Raw genomic sequence first — 20,051 nt, 5'->3', positions numbered from 1 at the left:
TCTGATTTTCTCCAGGTACTCTGGCTTCTTCCCACATGTCAAACATGCCCGTCAGCTGGTGTCCGTTGGTGTGAATCTATTATGTGGCCTGTTGTTTACAAGTTGTGTAAACCAGATGCAAAGAGGACAAAAAGCGAGTCTATAATTTAGATCGTTGTTACCAACAGCAGACAGAAAACAAGCTACTGACACCACAGATCTATAAAAGAACATCGGCAGAGATATGAGAGGGCTTATCCTGATGTTTTTTCTTTTTTTAGAGGAGAGACTATTTGGATTAGTTTATTTTTGTAATTGCTGAGCCAGACAGGCAGAAAGACAGAAGGTAGGCACGATAAATCCCACTGGATCAATAAAGGAGTGATGTCATTATGAAAAGGCTTCAAGGTCTTTTTGGTTCTGTTCATATAAAGGGAAAAAGCATAAAGTAAAAAACCTTTAGTGTACAGTAATCCCTCATTTATCACGGATAATTGGTTCCAAAAACCACCCGCGATAGGTAAAATCCGCGAAGTACGGTCACCAACAAGAAGTACTGGGCAGGCTAATGAGTTAGCGGAAAGATACTAATTCGCGATCGTGCTAACACGCGAAAACGGACTTCTAAAGGAATGTAAACAAACATTTGGAGCAATGCTACATTGTCTTAAAGGTTAGACACGTTTCCTCAATTTAGAAGTGTTATTTTGACTTTTAAACGTTTTTTTTAATTTGGAAAAAAAATCCGCGATGCAGTGAAGCCGCGATAAACGAAACGCGAAGTAGCGAGGGATCCCTGTAGTTTTGTTTGCGTGCGCACACCCATCTGCGCCACATGGTTAGCACTCGCAATTTAATAGGCTGCGCTGCCACTGCCTCTACATACGAAACAACAGAAGCAGTCCAACCAGTTTGCAGATCAGAACCAGCGGCGGGTCGCCTCCTGAACAACAACACAGGGTCCTTGTTTGGTTTTATTGTGAGTCGGAACAGCATAGACTAAGAAAAGAAAAGCTGTGTCTGTTTTTGCCTTTATTGCGCGGAGGCTATCCGAACGCCTAGCTTGTTAGCAAACAGTGTTCAAGATGAACGGCGAGCTGAACGGTTTCCATAACAACTCGTCCGCCGACGACGACTGCTTCCTCTTCACGTCCGAATCTGTCGGAGAAGGACATCCTGGTGGGTTCACTTTTTATTTTTTAATTTCCATAATATTAAGAAGAAATTACACCGGTAAAGTTGGGATTGATAGCATCTGTTCTAAGGTTAAGCATCTCTCTTTTGTGAAGGTTTTTATGGCATTTTAAAGCGTTTGTAACATTTAGAAACACTTGTATCGACTTTCTTCATTTTTTTTACCCCCTACTGACTTTCATGTCAATTTCACAGTTAGCTAGTTAGTTGGATACGAACGCTAAGTGTCCATCACAAACACGTCGTTTTATTTAATACAGTTCAAGTTTAGATGGTCTTATTTGTATATGTGGCTAGCATATGAGGTATATTTACGACAGATAAACATTAAGTCTATCTTTTTGGGGATTTATTAACGTTAATAGTTTTGCAACAACGTACACAAACTCCACTTCCGGTTCGTGCTCTCCATCAGCATGTTAATATCCGGTTAGCATCCTGCTCCAGTCAGGAAAATTAATAAATGTAAAGTGAGAATTTTACGCTTCCTGTCAAGTGAAAAGGAATATTTCTTGTAATTATTATTATATTTGGCCCCATTTACATATTTGATATGTTACTATAATTGTAATATAAATATTGCTCCTGCTTTGTTAGAAGTGTGCTACAAGTAAAGTTGAGAAGAGTGTTATCTAACCCTGGCAAATTTGAGTATCCACAAAAATTACAGATGGGATCAGAGACAGTATCAGATAGGTCAAATCAATTAAATTATTGATCCCATTCCAAGTGTTACATGTGCACTGTGCATGTGGTTCAATAGAAATCTGTTTGGTTTTAGGGTCACCGATTTCAACACAGTCTTGTGACAGCTGTTGTGGCGTGTCAAAACAGCTGAACAAACATCAGGATTTAAACTAAGCGTTTTAGGTACTACTAGTGATTTACACTGTTGTTAGGAGGGTTTTAGTTTGTTGATGCAATGAAGTAACTTTGTCTTGGAATGCATCTGGAGACTTAACAAATCTATAAAGTGGTTTAACCTGTTTCATAACTACAAAACAAGGCGGCCTTGCAATCATAAGTATGCGTTGCATCACGTTAAGACAAAGTTGTGTGCCACAGCGATACCTAATCAAAACAGAATGTTACGTTTATTTTTCCACAGGAACAAGACTACTTTGATGTATTTTTTTCCTTTTCAGAATTGTGTATCTAAAATAAGCCTTTTCATTCAACAGATAAGATTTGCGACCAAATCAGTGATGCTGTTTTGGATGCGCACCTCACTCAAGACCCAGATGCCAAAGTCGCTTGTGGTAAGTTAGTTCCTTTAATCACAAAAATAACCTCGCCTATTTGTACAAAATGGCCCCCGAAGCTCTAAATTTTGATGGGAACTTTTATGAGCTATGTCTTCATATGAAAGCCTGCAGCTTCTTTACCCTTTTTCCAAAAACAAAATCTTATTTGCTTCTTCCTTGAAGTTTTTAATGATTGATTTTTTTTATGAATGATTTCATATTTTCTGCACTAAGTTCTTCCTTATGATTTCAGACAAGTTGAACATTTAACATTTCTTTTGAACACATGCGCTGCTTGCTCACGTTAATCTCTTTCACCCTAACAGAGACGGTCGCTAAGACGGGGATGATCCTGCTGGCTGGGGAGATCACCTCCAGGGCTGTTGTAGACTACCAGAAGGTTGTGCGAGAGACAATCAAGCATATCGGCTATGATGATTCCTCCAAAGGTAAATTTGCAAATCCTTGTAAACAAACCTCTGGCAAGGTACTTCCAGTTTTGGGGGTAGTGTAAGCCCACAGATACTTGATACCTGATTTGATTGTTTGGTTACGCATTTCTAATATGACACGCAGAACACGGAAAGTCTCATTTTCATATTTCTGTTAATAGCGACCTGCCTGAGATGCTTATTTACTCCACTGCAGGTTTCGATTTAGGTGTGAGGGTTAATATGTTCAATAATGTACAACGACATCTCTCTTGCAATCAGGTGTCAATGTTCAGGATTGAACTGCCAAGACAAAACCTGGCATCTACTTCCACTGACGGAGAAATATATATTTTTTCTATTTGGAAAAAAAAAAACCATCCTGTCAAGCATGTTAAATATTTGACACCATAAAATGAGCTGTCAAACTGCATCGCTAAGCTCGAGCATGTTCGTTGACTAAGAATAGCAGGGAATCCCGCTAGCGCTTTCACAGTCTTGTGGTTTAGAAGCACATACCTCACACAGGTTTGAATAAAAAAAACATCCAATGCATGATAAACACCTGTTTTTAGAATCTCTAACTCATTTTGTCTGTTTCTTAGCAGGGTTTTTTTGGAGGGGGGAAAATAGTAGCGAGAAGGATTGGGAAAATTCCAACACTGGGCGAAAAAGATTGACAACACTGACTCTATTCAGCAGCCATGTTCTTATGCATGACATGTTCGTGCCGAAGTGCTTTGAATCATCAAAGACACTGAAGAAATTGATTTGAAAACTTATTGTTCCGTCAAAAATCATTCAAATTGATTTACCGCTCAGTCTTTCACAACCGAGAGCTTTGATGCTGCAAAACCAAGTAATTCGATTCAAATTGTTCAGTACGATTGAGGCTTGATTGTCCATTGCAGGCTTTGACTACAAGACCTGCAATGTGCTGGTGGCTTTGGAGCAGCAGTCCTCCGACATCGCTCAAGGCGTTCACCTGGACCGCGAAGAGGAGGACGTGGGGGCCGGCGACCAGGTCTGAAAAGACTTCCCGCCGTTCATGCCCTCATGTGTGCGTGTAACCAATCCAGTGGCGACTCCCGCAGGGTCTGATGTTCGGCTATGCCACGGATGAAACGGAGGAATGCATGCCTCTCACTATCGTGCTGGCCCACAAGCTCAACGCCAAGATGGCCGAGTTACGCCGTGACGGAACACTGCCGTGGCTCCGCCCGGATTCCAAAACTCAGGTCACATGACGAACCGGGTGTCTGCTTTCCGTCAGATCCGTAGTGGGCCATATAAAATGTGCTCCGCTCGACCCGACCATAGCGCGTTTATTGACTGCTGCAATGTTTTCCCGATAGGTGACCGTCCTGTACAAACGGGACCGTGGCGCCGTGATTCCGCTGCGCGTCCACACCATCGTCATTTCCGTGCAGCACGACGAGTTTGTCAGTCTGGATGAAATGCGTCAGAGTCTGAAGGAGCAGGTGGTCAAAGCGGTGGTCCCTCTGGCCTATCTGGATGATAATACCATCTATCACCTGCAGCCCAGTGGTCGCTTTGTCATCGGTGGGCCGCAGGTAAGAGTCATGACGTGCTCGGCGTTTGATTCCATCAATCCAAAAGTGGTGCTAATAGTATGCTTGCCTCCTCCAGGGCGATGCCGGTCTGACTGGCCGCAAGATCATCGTTGATACTTACGGAGGCTGGGGGGCCCATGGAGGTGGGGCTTTTTCAGGCAAGGACTATACCAAAGTGGACCGCTCCGCCGCCTATGCGGCTCGTTGGGTGGCCAAGTCGCTGGTGAAAGCGGGGCTGTGCAGGCGCGTTCTGGTCCAGGTGAGTGCCAAGCATATTGTAGCAAATCGAAGCAGATGGTGGCTAAAGAATGTCTGTCTGGCGGTAGGTGTCCTACGCCATCGGGGTGGCGCATCCTCTCTCCGTGTCCATCTTCCACTACGGGACCTCCCAGAAGAATGAAAGTGAGTTGCTGGACATCGTAAGGAAGAATTTTGACCTACGTCCAGGAGTCATCGTGAGGTAATCCTTGCAAATTTTTCTTTTGTCACATTTTTCATGACGATAACTTGCTCACGTTCGTGTTGCTTTCTATGGCAGGGAGTTGGACCTAAAGAAGCCCATCTACCAGCGCACTGCAGCTTACGGTCACTTTGGTCGTGTCCTCTTTTCGTGGGAGGTTCCCAAAGAGCTCAAATACTAAATCTCCCCCCGCTCTCGAAAAAAGCTCTCCTTACCAACTCTTCCCGCTATCCTCTTCCTTTGCGCAAATAGCCCCATCACTGCCACATTTGCCGCTCTACGTACTTCAGCCGTTTTGTCTTCTTGCTGAACCCCATTTAAGATCAGTGTAACTCTCGCGCCAAATGTCAGTGTGGTTATATTGGCATTTGTAGACAATCTGCTCAAGCCAGTCAAGCGTACAAACTTCTCCGTGTTGCCCCTTCATGCCATCTTCTTTCTGACGTTTTACAGAGAAGTCAGAAGCTGCTAAGGACCATTTTGGCTGTGTTGGGCTTCACGTAAATGTCACTCCATTTTGTAATGTCCTCGAAATGTTAGGGGTCCGTTCTAAACGAGGTTAAGTGTTCTTGGTGTCATTTTAGCGTTAGCCCCCCCAGCCCGTACTTGAAACATAAAAATGTCTTTTGACCGTCAAGACCGAAAAGGTATGTCTACTTCCTGCTTGTTGTCGAGTCGCACATAATAGTTGCCCGTTCTATGGCGTTTGTTTTGCACTGCTGATGAAAGACGATCAGATTTCGCTTGTTGAATTTGCAATACTCCCCTACGCCTGCTTAAATGTGACCCCTATTTTCAACCAAGCTGCGGCCAAAGCATTTGTGTTATTTATTTTCATTTATTTTTAACAGTCAAGCAAATGCCCGTCACCTTGTTCGCTCCAAAGAGTTGTCGAAGCACGTGATAATCTTTCTTTCCACTCAATTGAGATTGTTTGCATATTGCCAAAAAGATTGTGACGATAAGCTGCTTACTCAGTTAGGCCTTTTATACAGAACACAGTCAAGCGGGACATTGCCGTCCACAAACGGCGACACATCCATCTACTATTCCGATAATTATTTTTGAATTTGTCATACCAGGTGCTGATGTCATCACAGATCTAATTATCTGAAAGATGGATTAGACAGTGGTGGTAATATTTAATCTTGCTGGGTTCCGCGTAAAAGGTACAGGTGGGCAAGTTGTTTCTTACCGCATTGTGAAATTTCCCTGCCTGCGTTATGGCTGGTTGACTTTGTTCCCCTTTTCCATATCAGGCCAGTTTTTACGGAACAGTGACACATAAAAATCTCGTTAGATGAAAGAGGCTTTGGCAAAGCGTCTCTGACATCACCTTGTGGTTCTTGGAGTGTACTACAGAGAAACTTTCAGCGAGCCACGGGTGGGTGGTGCAAAGAGCGCGTGTTGAATCATCGGGTTAAAAAAGATTTCCCAGTGACTACTTAACATTGTTTACGTCCACATGATGGGAGGGACCAAAATTGGCTGGTGTTGTACAGAGAAACCAGCTTGTTTACGTGGGATCTCCCATCGTTAAAATTGTTCTGTGAAAAAAAGGTTTGTCAGTATGTGTGCTTGCTGATTGTGTAAGTGCCTTTTTGCATTTTTCCCCACCCACTCCTGTTCCTTTGTTGTCCACCCACTCCTGTTCCTTTATTGTTCACTGTTTCACCCTCAAGGGTCCGACCTGCTGTTGAGCTGCTCTCTCTCTCAAACCCTTCAAAATAAACTGCATGCTTTGCTCATGCATTTGGGGTATGTGACTCCATTCTTTTACGAATAATTGTCCCGCAGGTTTAGTGGCTTGAATTTTGAGCCAAACCTAAACCCAAAATGTTATGCTAGAATTCTGAAATCAAATCAGGATGCAGCTAAAAGATAAATGGAATTTTATTGAAGGATGCAATGACAGATTTGGGTGAAAGAGGGTAATACAAAATCTCTCTCACATCAACTTATCAAGCTCCCAGTCTCTCTTCCCTGTTTTGAGGTATCAAATCAAAACCTGAAAAGCACAGTGGGAATATCAATATTAATATCATCGGAGTTAAGAGAAATATTTTCAAGTTTCATAGCCACAAGTACTGACTCGCGCTTAATTCCATCTTGACAATAAAGATACGCCGTTATGGTTTGCAAGTCATTATTGACATTTTTTCGGCTTTGGTCACATGTACCTGACAACTCTTCAAAGAACCTTGTTGAGGGCTTTCCAGACAAATGTTTGGCAGTAGAACAAAGTCTACACAGAGTGGACATAATGTTAAATTTACCATCTTTATACAAAAACGAGATTATATACGTGTATATAACGAGCTGTTGATGACTTACCCCACATTTCAAAGAGGTTTGCAGGTCCCTGCACCTGTAGGTTTCCAAAGTACAGGGGTCTGGGGCGAGAACATATATGATGAATAGGGTGTGGTTTGGTAAAAAGATATTTCAGATTTTTACGCGATGCCCGTTTTAATTGATCTGTTTGAGTAGATCTTATTCCACACACTTGGACTTGGGTTGACTGGAACTGGATGGTAAGTTTTTATTTTATTAAAATTTTGTTCAAATGGCGAACATATTCACTAACTGCCTAGATCAGGGGTGGGCAAACTACGGCCCGCGGGCCACATCCGGCCCACGGGACCGTTTAATCCGGCCCGCCAACCCTGAAAAAAATTGTATTATTAAACTTTTTTTTTTTTGGTCATTTTGCCTGCAATGACTGCGTTTCCCCAGTAGATGGGGGAAGCGCTCGCCTGCGCATTTACTACCGGAAGCCGTGTCAGAAAGCTCGGTGCACACTCAAGTGCGTATACGTACTCAGTAGTACGGAGTTGGCGCACTCGCGCTCTATTTGTATCAGTCCCGAATTTAGAGCGTGGGCTGTGACGACAGCATTCTTGTAATTCGCGCGCTGAGCTTCCAGGTGCAGTTTTGCGCTAAAGCCACCCACAAACCTTCCCCTGGAATCCTTCCATTAAAATGAGTCGCCCAAGGTGGACACAGTGCCGAGCATTTAAAAGAGAGTGGCCAATTTGGCTCGACGTACGCGACGTGACGTTCAGCCACATGAACGTCAACATCAACCCGTCACAGATCGAGGTAAACGGACCAACACCTCGGATCTCGCCTAAGAATTGCCACAACAAATTTTACTCCAGACTATGACGCACTAGCAAAAAAGGGAGACCAACAACACTGTTCCCACTGAAAATGAAGGGGAGGCATTTTGAATATGATTTGTACACATCGCAGGGATTGAAACTAGCGACCATTCTCGTTTTCAAACAATGCAGGATGCTCAAGGACATTGATGCACCACTTGTTTGCGACTAATCTTAACCTGTAAAGTTCTTAAGGCTTACTTTAAGGAAGTGTTTCTCGTTTCCTCACCTCTGTTACAAGGTGTTTGTGAGTTAAAACTCTGCTCTGATTTTCAGATACCCCTCACCGTGTTGCCGTTTTGATTACTTTATTTGGATGTATGCGTTCACCGATTCTTCAAGATAATATATTTGGTCAGAATGTTTGCCGTTTGATGTGATCTCATAAGATCTTTCATTAATCTGACCTGCAGGCACTGAAGTGATGGAGACTGTTATTCATAATAACAGTCTCGTATTTTATGAGAATCACTGATAGCAGTTTTTTAGTGAATTATTATTATTATTTTTTAATGCTGTTAATAAATGCATTTGTTTTCAAAAAACTTGTTTGGAATATCCATGCTTTACTACCTACTAAAGGCCAAAATCTTTTATGCAATGACCTTTACAGGTCGCTTATATTAATTCACACAAACACTACGTCCATCTGCTCCTGGTTCGGCCCTCCGGTCCAAATTTAGAACCCAGTTCGGCCCGCGAGTCAAAAAGTTTGCCCACCCCTGGCCTAGATTGAAAAGGCCAAATTTAGTGTCTAGATTTATTTATTTATTTATTACCATCTATTGTATCTGGACTGTACTTAGGTGTCTTATGTGGGTCCCATGGAATTGTCTTGTTTTTCTTCCAGATTAATAAGTATAGTTTTGGTGTGTGTCAGCGTGACTGACCGACGGAAGGACCCTCCTGACTTTCGCACAGGCGGATGAGTGTGCAGATGGCCTTCGGCGTGGCGTAACCGAGGAGGGCGTCCATCAACGTCTTGCTGAACTTGCCAATGACCACCTCACACTGATCATGATAGGAGATGGGCAAAATGTGACAGACGTTCTCCATCACCTTCACCACGGCCTCCTACGACGCAGCAGAAGCAAGACTTGAATACAATAGGTAAGCGCAGGGTGAAAACATCCCATTTTAAATGGATCAGGACTGTTAGAATATTTGCAGTATTGCTAAAATAATACAGTGGATTGTCGTGTTCAGGATTACTGTAAATCCTTTTTTGATGAGGAGTACCTATTAAAAGTGTGTTGGTGATGCTGACCTACCTCGGTCCTCTCTTTGGGCAGCAAGTCATCAATTGTCTTGATGAAAAAGATGCAGAATGAGCACGGTGATGTGGGCTTCTCCTAACAAAACAGATTTAAATGATAATTTCGATAATCAAATTTCTTTTAAGTTCTGCTTATTTTTTCACGTACATTTACTGGCATCGCAGCAAATTGGAGGACCTTGTCGACCATATAGTCGAACGTTTTCTGCTGCTCGTTGGAGCCGCAGAGTCCCATGAGTTTGCAGATGTCCCCAGGCTTCTGTAGGCCAATAGATGGAAAGTTAATGTGTTTAAATACAAAAGAGCATCTAGGAAAATAGTGTCACGGCTTTGCAACATACTGCTACAACAGTGATCAAGCTGATGGCCACTGGCAAGATCTTGTCCACCTCCTCCTTGCAGAATACAGCCATGCTGGCTTTCCCAGGCAGGTGGTCACACAGTTTGCCGATACCATGGGTGATCCTTTTCTGAAAAAGAAAAAAACAAACATACCATTCAATTAATAATTAATTCTAAACCCCAACAACTGAAAAGATGCTTTGCCAAACAATCCCAAACTTGACAATAGGTGTGCAGTGAACTTGAGTGCTTTAATGCAAATATATTTTAGTAAATCCAATTTTATTACCGTGTGATTTGTCAAGAATGTTGTTGACCGACATTCCAGGGATTTGTTGTGAAAGTCTATTTGTTAAGTGAAAGCAGCTAAGCGTGATAGCACTGTTTACAGTAGATATATAAGGAAGGACAGATAAGCAACGTTTCCATTCACCTGGAGCTCTGTGTTGGAAAGCAGGTCTATAAGGAGGTTCATTATTTTTGTGCAGTCCTCACAGGGAATTGCATCCTGGGCACAAAGTCACAGTAGATATGCATACATTGACAGCATGTTGTGTGTGAATGTATCATCGTTATTGAACATGTTGAACATGAAATATTGAAAGAACGGAAAAGATTATCTAGAGATGTCTTGGTTCAATGCGCTTACCTGGAAAAAGGAAGAAGGAAGAAGTAAAAAAAACAAAAAAAAAACAATCCCTCTTTGTAAATACACTGAGTCATTGAATTTTAACGTTTAAATTGATAAATAATTAATTGATTGGTTCTATAAAATTTGAACGGTAATAATTTGTACCGTTGATTTCTTTGTATAGCTTAAAGAGACAATTTTTTTTCATTAGCCATACGACAAAAATCATCACAAAATCCCGTGATATAGCAAAAACTATCAAATTAGATGTGTACAACGTAAAATTCTTTGCAGTGAAGCGTCAAAAAGGAAAATTTGACAGTATACTCTCGTATTTCTTGTATCAATATTAACTTCATACTTCATATTGCAGTGCAAATTGCTAAATTATCTATTGTTTTAATGCAAATATAAAAAGAAACTTACCGTCATCAGTGCATCTGGTTCGTTATTCAACCCATCGCTATTCAAACTCAGAGCTGCAAAGAAAATGTATTTGTAGATTATGACTATTTACATGAATATATGAAATATGGGCTTTGAAAACTCACCACATCCTTGGAGACCAGTGACGAGAAGCAATGCAAAAGTAATGGAATTCATCCTCTATTAAATTTGACGATTAAGTGCGTCAGTAGCGTCCTGACTCAATTATGTGTAAGGACCCTCCAAATGCAGCTTTTATTTGACAGAAACTACCTGACGCCCACAGCCCTTGAGAAAGAACAAAAACTTTTTTGATAACATTTGTATTTGAAGAGTCGGGAATGCTCTCCTTTCAATTCATGGCAGGTGTGAGTGAGTCAGCGCATACATGCAATCGTTGTTACATTTATTGTTATTGTACTGCAGTGGATCCAAAAGTGATGCATAGTTTACCGTTTACATGCATCCAAATTAATCTCGAGTCAGAATCATATTATTATTCTTCACTCCCATAAACTTAAAAGAAAGTAAACTGTCATCTATATAGCATTTATAGAATCGTTCTATATTTAATTGTTTTACTTTTTTAGCACTCTAATTTAAAAAGTCACAATCTAAATGTTTTTAAACGCCTTTAGCATTCAACAAAACGAATTAAAATGTGACTTTTTTTTTTTCCTCTCACATTACTATAAGGTGAAGTCATCCCTGCTCAACAGCACCCAAATATGTGCTTCAAAATGATACAAACACAATTTTACGATATCACGTCGGTAAATTTGCAAAGGAATTACAAGGCAGAATGGCACGTTTGTCCAATATGTTCTCACATATTTGCAGTTAGATGTTGAAAGACCAAGGTCATCCTTAGGGCCACCAACCGCAGTCGAATCCTTTTTTATTTGCTGGAATTTATCCCAGCTGACTTCCTTCATACACGTCATACCTTCTCAGAACAGCAGGGGGCGATAATTATAGGCAGTACTAAATGGATCCGAGTCCGGGCCAGTGGCCCGAAGCCTCTGACATTATACCACCAAATATTAAATGTTATTTACTTCAAGTTAGTTTCATAATGTCTGTTCCAATACTTTTGCTCGCTTGAAAAAAGTTGAAAAACAAAAAGTTGCTCATCTAAATGTAATTACAATGAAATAAAAGCTGCGGCTTTAATTTCATTTTTAACAGTGAAATAACTGTTAAATGCTGTAAAATCCAAGTATTCTGTAGTTTTTACTGGTATTTGTTTGGATATTATAAGGAAACACAATTACAACAAGTTTGTGTAACATATTAGTAGTTAATAATTGCGAAATGCTGGGAAGTTTTAACAGTGATTCCGGACTTTATATCCCTTCTGGTTTCCTGCGAAATTACCCTTGTTTTACCAGCTACGAAATTGAAACGTTCTGGGTTTATTGTCCTTCTTCCTTATTATGTTCCGGAAGAAGACCAATTTAGTACGTAAATTATTTTGAGACGCAGGCAATGCTTATCTTAAATGCTGAGCAATGTCCAAAGCCACTGTACTCCTACATTTACTGTGAACTTTGAAATGTTGGCTGACCTATTCTTGTTTCTATTTTCTGTTATACTTTTGACAGTAAAAGCAGTAAAACGAGCTGAACTGAGATGGCCTGCTAAGAGAGCAACTGGTGAAACGCTATTGCTTGCTACATTCCTAAAAGTTGGCCAACAATATTTCAACCAATGCTCTTTATTTCTGCTTTTCGAGGGCCCTTAAACGGAAACTCAACTGACTTCATGCAACTCTTTGAAATGTTGCAAACAACGACCGCTCCAATGCTAAAAGATGACTTATTTTATTATTTATCGAGAGGTCTTTCTTTTATTATGGGAGCTGTTTTATTAAAAAAAAAAAAAAATTAAGGCCACCAGTCAAAAGTAGGACACGTACAGGCATTTAGAGTGGGAGCTTCTTTTCACGTTTCATGTTTATTGCTCTTAATTAAATTTTCCGCCTTTTATGGTGTGTGCTTTGTACTATCGATCATATTTTGATTATGTCTCCAGGTAGGTCATTGTAAGGAGGGGAAACAACAAGGAGATAAAGAAAGGCCTTATCTGCACACTACAGTGACTGCAAGGCCACTAATTTTATCACGCATCATTTTGACAGTTGGCTCGATTGTCATCGGTTTTGAGTTGTGCCGTGCAAAGACTGTTATTACATCACTCAAACTTGTTTGTCTTCATCTCACGCCATTGTCCAGTGTTTAAAAATAAATAGAACAAAACCAATTAAAAAAGGATTGTATGTTCAATACGAATGTCAATAGTGAGGAAAAAATGGCATTTTTAAAAAGAAAATCAGGAAATGCTAATGATGTAGGGAAATGTATTAAAAAAATTTTTAGAAGGCCACCATCCTGCTACAAGGCTTTTAATCCAACATCCATAAATGTATGTATCATGACAATCCGATCCAATCAATTATAGAGATGTGAAACCATCTTATCAATTGTTGGTGAGAAGAATTCAACAAGGAACAAGGAAACATAACTGTTTCCTGACAATCAACTAGTTGTGAAGTTCAAGGGGCGAGGTCTCCTGACACTAGCAAATAAAAACAGATGACCCAAACCACTGCAATGACAACATTTGTACGCTTCTGACAGGTAAGCCTCTCACATCTCTCTTTTCTCACAAGACTTGTTAACGGGTTAAGAGAACCAGCAGATTCTTTTCAATCAGCAAACCGATCCTACATTTATCTTTTTTTTTTCTTAATTTGCTTTCAGAGATGCTCTTTGCAGTCTTCTTCATGCTAGGCATCTGCCTGGTGCCTGCACACTTGAAATCCACCGGTGAATGGAATATTATTTACATTTATGAAAAAATGTTTTCTCACTTTTGCTTGTTCAGTCAAATTAAAGATGTTTTTGACTATTTTCGTACTTTGCAGAACATCTTGGTAGCTCTTTCCTTCAACAATGCTTTGAGGAAGCCAAGAAGATTGTTGATGATGCCTACACATATTCCAGAGCAGAGTAAGTTTTATTTATTTTCTCTAGTAATCTAGCTAACTACCTTCCATTGACTGAGTGTTTTTGTGTAGAGACACCAACCAGCTAAGAAAGTAATTGTATACAAAATACTATGGTCAAACCGGTTTTTGTGTCAGGCCAACTAATTTAGGTGACTATATAAATATGTCAAATAATCTAACTAACGTACGAATGTATACATTACCTAATTACCGCTATTGTTACCTAGCTCAATGTAATCCAACTTTATTAGCTTTGGTGAATTTTTGTGTTATGAAGTTAATTAACATTGGTTTAATGACTTGAGCATTAACAAACAATGGCAGGAAGTTGTCAAATCTTTCACAAGGTTATTTTCAATTGAATTGTCGCTTCCAGGAGTCTAAGGCGAGTGCGCAAGGATGTGGTGAGTCCTCACGACACTCTGCGTCTTCTGAAGCAGCCTCGTGGGGAAACTCGCACGGCTGTGAGGGCCGCAGACTACATGGCGCAGACTTTGCACCTGGTGCAGCAGAGGGTGCACCGCATCCACAAACGCTCCCTCAACGCGACAGGTCAGACAGTGTGAGAGTTTTTTCCACAAATCAACGTTGCTGACATGGGTCGTTGTCACAGATTTGCTTTCTGACGAGGATCTGGAAAAACTCGCCATGCTGACGGGATGCTCGGCTCAAGTCAGGCCTCCGCCTTGTAGCTCTACGCAAAACCTCGACAAGTATCGCACGATTACAGGCGTCTGCAACAACCGGTGAGCTTCTTACCTATGATTTAGAGTCGTTTCACTTTCTCATCACTCAAATATTGATCATTTCCAAATGTTGGAAACGGCACTTTGCTTTAAAATGGTAATAAGACACAAAACCACAAAATGTGTTGAAACTGCACTGTGTAACATGTTGGGCCACATGTAACAAAATGTTTACACTTCCTTCATTTCCGCTTTTTTTTTTTTTTGCGTTGTAGAATGAAGCCCCGCCTTGGAGCATCCAACACTCCTTTCACCCGCTGGCTTCCCGCCGAGTACGACGACGGCATCTCGGAACCTAGAGGGTGGCAGCCCAACCGAACGTTCAACAACTTCATTCTTCCCCTGGTACTTGTTTGGCACCCGCAATGTCTCTCGTGTTTTATGAGCCGAACCAAAAAGGCAATCAGCTGTCCTTCGCCCTCAGGTCCGCCAGGTGTCTAATAATATCCTGAGCACCACGGATGCGGGCGTGGTCAACGATACGGAGTACTCTCTCATGGTGACCTTTTTCGGCCAGTGGAACGACCACGACCTCACGTTCACGCCCTTCTCGCCCAGCATCCGCTCCTTCAGCAGCGGGATAAACTGCGACGAGAGCTGCGAACGCACCGAGCCCTGCATCCCCATCGAGGTCCGTCTCAGAAACTCAAATTGTTGGCCTGAAGTTAAAAAAAAAACGTAACTTTTTGCCATCTGTTTTTATTAAAGATTCCTCCCGGCGACCCACGCTTGCCCACCGGTCCTGATAGCTGCATCCCCTCGTTCAGATCGGCCCCCGCATGCGGCACGGGATTCTCGGCCTACAACTTTGGAGGAGAGACGGTCAAGCGCGAGCAAATCAACGCGCTGACCGCCTTCCTGGATCTGAGCCAGGTTTACGGCTCCGAGCCTAAGCTCGCCCTCAGTCTCCGGGATCTCAACAGCGACGGACTTATGCGAGTCAATGACCGGTTTACCGACAACGGACGGGAGCTGCTGCCCTTTCACCCTCTGCAGGTCAACATGTGCGCTACCCGCAAACGTGTGACCAATGACGCCAATGCCACAGAGGTTCCCTGCTTTATTGCAGGTTCGTCATATTTTCTGTTTTTAGGCTTTCTGCTTAGAGATGATGCCACACTCATGAATAATTTCCTGTCTTCCAGGTGACGGCCGCGTAGATGAGAATATCGCTCTGACCTCCATGCACACCATGTTCTTGCGTGAACACAACCGTCTAGCCCGTGCTCTGAAGAGAATCAACCCCGAATGGGACAGTGAGACGATCTACCAAGAAACGCGCAAGATCATGGGCGCTTACACACAGGTCAGATTCAACTCCCTTCATAGTTTTGGCTCCAAATGTGAAATCCTGAACTCATTCGTTGCATTTTAGGTGTTTGTAATGCGTGACTATCTGCCGCACATCGTGGGTGACGATGCCATGCGCAGGCTGCTTGGACCTTATCCCGGCTACAACTCAAACGTGGACCCCAGGATCTCCAACGTCTTTGCCACGGCGGCATACCGCTTTGCTCACTTGGCCATCCAGCCTTTCCTTGGCCGCCTGAGCCCCGACTACACTCAAGATCGTCAGTTTCCCAGCGTTCCCTTATTCAAAGCCTTCTTCACCCCCTGGAGAATCGTATTTGAGGGTTAGTCGTCTCTGTCTCACTCAGTTATATTCCAAATTAGACAGTCACACGATTAATCTTGAATCATTACACTGGATTTAAAGGACAGTTTTCATTTATTGCCAAGTGCTCGTAAATTTAAAGACATTATGTCCCCTTCAGGTGGCATCGACTCACTGATGCGTGGTCTCGTGGGCGGTCCTGCTAAACTGAACACTCAGGACCACATGATGGTGGATGCTATCAGGGAGAGGCTCTTCCAGTTCGTGCAACACCTGGCTCTGGACCTGGGTGCGCTCAACATGCAGAGGTCGCGTGACCACGGCATACCCGGTAGGTCACTTCTTCCCATTCATCACAGATGACCATTTCCTCATCCCCTTACTTTCTATGTTTACTAGGCTACAACGCATGGCGCAAATTCTGTAACCTGTCCGAGCCCAGGAACCAGGCCGAGCTTGCTCGGGTCCTGAATAACACCGACCTGGCCCGCAGACTGCTGCGACTCTACGGGACGCCCGCCAACATTGACGTCTGGCTGGGGGGCGTGGCTGAGCCCTTTGTCCGCGGCGGCCGCGTTGGGCCTCTCTTTGCCTGCATCATCGCCACCCAGTTCCAGAGGATCCGCCAGGGTGACAGGTCAGTCTCATGGATGGATTGATATTGTCCCTGAAGGCAACACCTCACATAGATAGATAGAAAGATAGATCACACTTCTTATCAGCTAATGCAGCTCTTTGCAAAATTCAAAGGCTGTGGTACGAGAACCCTGGCGTCTTTTCGGCGAGGCAGAGAGCCGCCCTTTCCACCGCCACCATGTCCAGGATCATCTGCGACAACACCGGCATCACGAGCGTCCCGAGAGATGCATTCAGTGTCATCTCGAGACGTAACCGACTTGTACGCTGCAACAACGTGCGACGACTGAACCTGGCGCCGTGGAGAGAGAGGAGGTGTACAGATTTCTTGGGTGAGAAAATTGATGTTGCTATTTATTTATTTCATATTATATTTTATTATTATTTCATTTAGTCCCTCCTAATTTTGATGGAGTAAGAATCCACAGCATCACGTTTTATTTGACTTTTTTTATTTATTCGTTTTGCAGAGAATGGTTCCTGCCCTGATCTCCCACCCGATCCTGAATTTGAAGTCAGTGCTCCCTTTATCAAACCGTTCTCTCCAACACCATACAACTTTGTTGCTTTTAATTGTCAGTCTCCTTTAAAAATGCTAAATTTTACTGTCTTGTCATGCAGGAACACATTCTAAATGACTTCTCCGGGGATGAGATAGATAACGAGGTAGAGTCATCGCACCAAATAAGCTCTTTATTACTTTATGAAATAAAAAGTGGAAGTAGCAATGTTGGATAGCATTGAAGCATTGTAGCATATTAGTGAAAGATAGCAATGTAGCATACTGGCTCAATAGCTAAATGGAAATTCAGAAAAACAATTCTGAATATCAAACTGTGGCATTTAACTGTGCGTCCAAAACCTAAATTTTATTATGTCTTTCCTTGACATGTACCCCACAAGCATCCAAAGGATGAGCAGGATAATGAAGTACTTAGTACTCACATTTTTAACTCTCTGTTTACATGTACATATCAAGTGATGCAAATCCTATATGACACTGACCACACAAAAGTAAACAATAATATTTTAAAAATACAATACTAAATTAAATTAAATTTTCCTCCATTGGAATACAGTAAGCCATTCAATGCATTTTTGGGGGGTAATTTTGAATATTTCATTAAATTGCTCCCTTGTTCAGAAATTTTGTAAATGATACAGTCTGTTATTCTAAAAATTATGAGTCTAGACCAGTGCTTCTCAAATAGTGGGGCGCGCCCCCCTTGGGGGGCGCGGTGCTATTCCTGGGGGGGCGCGTGTGACCCTGGGGAACAGGCTTTTTTTTTGGCAGTACTAAAATAAAGTGTAATTGCGCGTTTACTACAGCAGGGGGCAGTGGCGCTCTCATTGTTACTTCTGTCACGTTTGCGACAGTGCAACATTTTACGACTTACAAGACAAGTTAGGATAGTCACGGTGGGGAGGGGGGGCGCGAATAGTTTTCTTCTTGCTAGGGGGGGGCGTAACAGAAAATAATTGAGAAGCACTGGTCTAGACTAAAATCAATCTTTAATTTAATGCAGAATACAAGAAAGACTTTTAAAAATATATAGTTTTGTAGTTTTCAAAAAGTAAGAAACAGCACCTTCTGCTGGACATATGTGTTCATTTGTCTCATTTTGTTTCCCTGCAGCTTCCAGTCTGAAGCTGAAAGAGCCCAGCCACTTGGCATCATCATAACCCAGCGCCCGTTTGCCCTCATCGACCACTTGTGTCAATTGAGTCTAACCTCCACATGAATTTATCTCCAAAGAGCAAAACCAACACCAGCATATTTCTCCACATGCCAGCGCAGAGTCAACCTTTATGTGCATCACTTTCTTCTGGCCGACTAACACCCGCACTTTTTTGTCGTCCTCCCTCATACGTGCACGCGGGTTGCTGACAATGAAAAAACAAACAAAAAAAACATCTTCTTTCTGTTACAACATGCGATTTGTCTTCTTTTTGGTTTGTGCAGTGATTTTTTTTTTTTTAATGTAAAAAGCATAGGCACGCGCAAAAACAATTTTTTACTGAATCCTTCTCATCTGTTTCTGTTCTGCACTTAATAAAAACTGTAGAAAAATAATTGCAACCAAGTGTTGTTATGCTCGTGTTCTTAATTTGAGGTCGTCAAGTCACATTTGATGAATTTAAACACATAGGACTACCAGAAATGTTGAAAAAACTTGACAGGAAACCAGTTGTAAAACATGTATGAATTATTTTTTTTTTATTTCAGATACCCAACAAGAGGATGTGCAAATGAAGATCATATGACAACTCAAAAAGTAAGACTGGAAGGTTGTGCAATAATGTTGAATGTCCCGTAGATGGCGGTAGTTTTTCTATGTTTTTCCCTTTGCTACTTTGGAAAGCAGACACATTTGGCCTAATTTTTACTTCCATCTCATATTTATGGTCATCGTGAAACCTAATCTACTTATATTTGTTTATATGTATTGTGACTGTACTGTAATTGAATTCGGTTACTTGTAAACTACAATCTTTTTTATTTGTCTGGAGGCACCTTTGTGTCAATATTATTGGGCTGGAAATACTTCAACACAGATGTTTTTACACTTACCATTTAGACAATATTAGCAATGAGGTAACAACATATTTCCTGTCGCGTTATGAAAAATGGAGGATGCAATATTGGGCAAACAAATGAATGAATGCCATACCAGAATAGACCTGTTGTCCATTTGGACCTCAAGGACAGTCTGTGATGCATTCAATAACATTCTGCAACACTCAGAACTTATTAGTACGTCACAAATTACAGATGTGCAAAGGCACAAATGTTATACTGTGAGCAAATGAGACCTCCTACTACATTCTTCCACTGAAACAGAGACATTGGAATTTTCTTTTATAAATCCATAAATCTACATGACAGTATGAGTCCAAGTACTGTGTATATAAAGTGTGCTGGGGTGCGCTTTCACTCCGCCTCCCTTGATGCTTTGAAAAGAGTGCCACGTCGTCCTCCAGACTGTGTACGTGCGTGTGTGTGCGTGTGCCTGCGCCTGCTCATGCTTCCCGAGTAGTGGAAACACAGTATTTAGGAAACACTTGGGTTATCTCCATCTGTTAAAGAACTTTGAGCTTGGCCTGGATGTATTTGAATAGGCTTAGGTTTTGCTAAACAAATAAATGGATGGGAAACCCCATTTCAAGGAAAATGAATGAAGTTTGCTCTCACAATCAAAAAGTTTGGCTTTTCAATCTCAGCTCCGGCATTCCTATTTGGTATTTTGCATATTCTCGGTCAAACTATCCCGATGTTTACGTTTGGATATTATTCTTGCATAGAAACAATTAATGAATAACTA

General features: G+C 41.9%; 3 protein-coding genes across 9 annotated transcripts; 2 read left to right on the top strand and 1 right to left on the bottom strand.

Moving 5' to 3' along the window:
- Positions 1-833: 833 nt before the first annotated feature.
- On the top strand, positions 834-6,643 carry mat2aa (methionine adenosyltransferase 2Aa). Its single transcript, XM_061292751.1, has 9 exons — positions 834-1,158; positions 2,355-2,432; positions 2,744-2,866; positions 3,760-3,872; positions 3,943-4,086; positions 4,204-4,422; positions 4,499-4,681; positions 4,749-4,882; positions 4,961-6,643. Exons 1-9 carry the CDS (start codon positions 1,065-1,067, stop codon positions 5,061-5,063), a joined length of 1,191 nt encoding a protein of 396 aa, XP_061148735.1. The 5' UTR covers positions 834-1,064; the 3' UTR covers positions 5,064-6,643.
- Positions 6,644-6,757: 114 nt separating this feature from the next.
- sftpba (surfactant protein Ba) lies at positions 6,758-14,697 on the bottom strand. 7 transcript variants are annotated; one of them, XM_061292780.1, is made up of 10 exons: positions 10,847-13,220; positions 10,722-10,774; positions 10,098-10,172; positions 9,664-9,792; positions 9,471-9,581; positions 9,318-9,398; positions 8,937-9,120; positions 7,217-7,275; positions 7,063-7,127; positions 6,758-6,890 (listed from the first exon to the last, which is right to left on the bottom strand). In XM_061292780.1, exons 1-9 carry the CDS (start codon positions 10,896-10,898, stop codon positions 7,074-7,076), a joined length of 798 nt encoding a protein of 265 aa, XP_061148764.1. In that variant the 5' UTR covers positions 10,899-13,220; the 3' UTR covers positions 6,758-6,890; positions 7,063-7,073. The 7 variants fall into 7 exon arrangements, with proteins under 7 accessions (XP_061148764.1, XP_061148763.1, XP_061148758.1 ...); XM_061292779.1 differs by having other exon boundaries at positions 7,063-7,275; XM_061292774.1 differs by having other exon boundaries at positions 6,758-7,275; positions 10,847-11,009; positions 11,552-13,220.
- mpx (myeloid-specific peroxidase) lies at positions 13,269-18,802 on the top strand. Its single transcript, XM_061292713.1, has 16 exons — positions 13,269-13,360; positions 13,484-13,549; positions 13,648-13,732; positions 14,108-14,283; positions 14,345-14,477; positions 14,693-14,822; positions 14,902-15,108; positions 15,186-15,546; positions 15,623-15,783; positions 15,853-16,111; positions 16,253-16,423; positions 16,492-16,729; positions 16,843-17,060; positions 17,199-17,242; positions 17,350-17,394; positions 18,365-18,802. The coding sequence occupies exons 2-16, from the start codon at positions 13,486-13,488 to the stop codon at positions 18,374-18,376; spliced, it is 2,304 nt and encodes a 767-aa protein (XP_061148697.1). The 5' UTR covers positions 13,269-13,360; positions 13,484-13,485; the 3' UTR covers positions 18,377-18,802.
- Positions 18,803-20,051: the final 1,249 nt, after the last annotated feature.

The sequence above is a fragment of the Syngnathus typhle genome, linkage group LG12 (assembly GCF_033458585.1).
Source record: "Syngnathus typhle isolate RoL2023-S1 ecotype Sweden linkage group LG12, RoL_Styp_1.0, whole genome shotgun sequence".
In the NCBI taxonomy this organism is placed as follows: domain Eukaryota; kingdom Metazoa; phylum Chordata; class Actinopteri; order Syngnathiformes; family Syngnathidae; genus Syngnathus; species Syngnathus typhle.
This window is presented reverse-complemented; position numbering and strand designations above follow the sequence as displayed.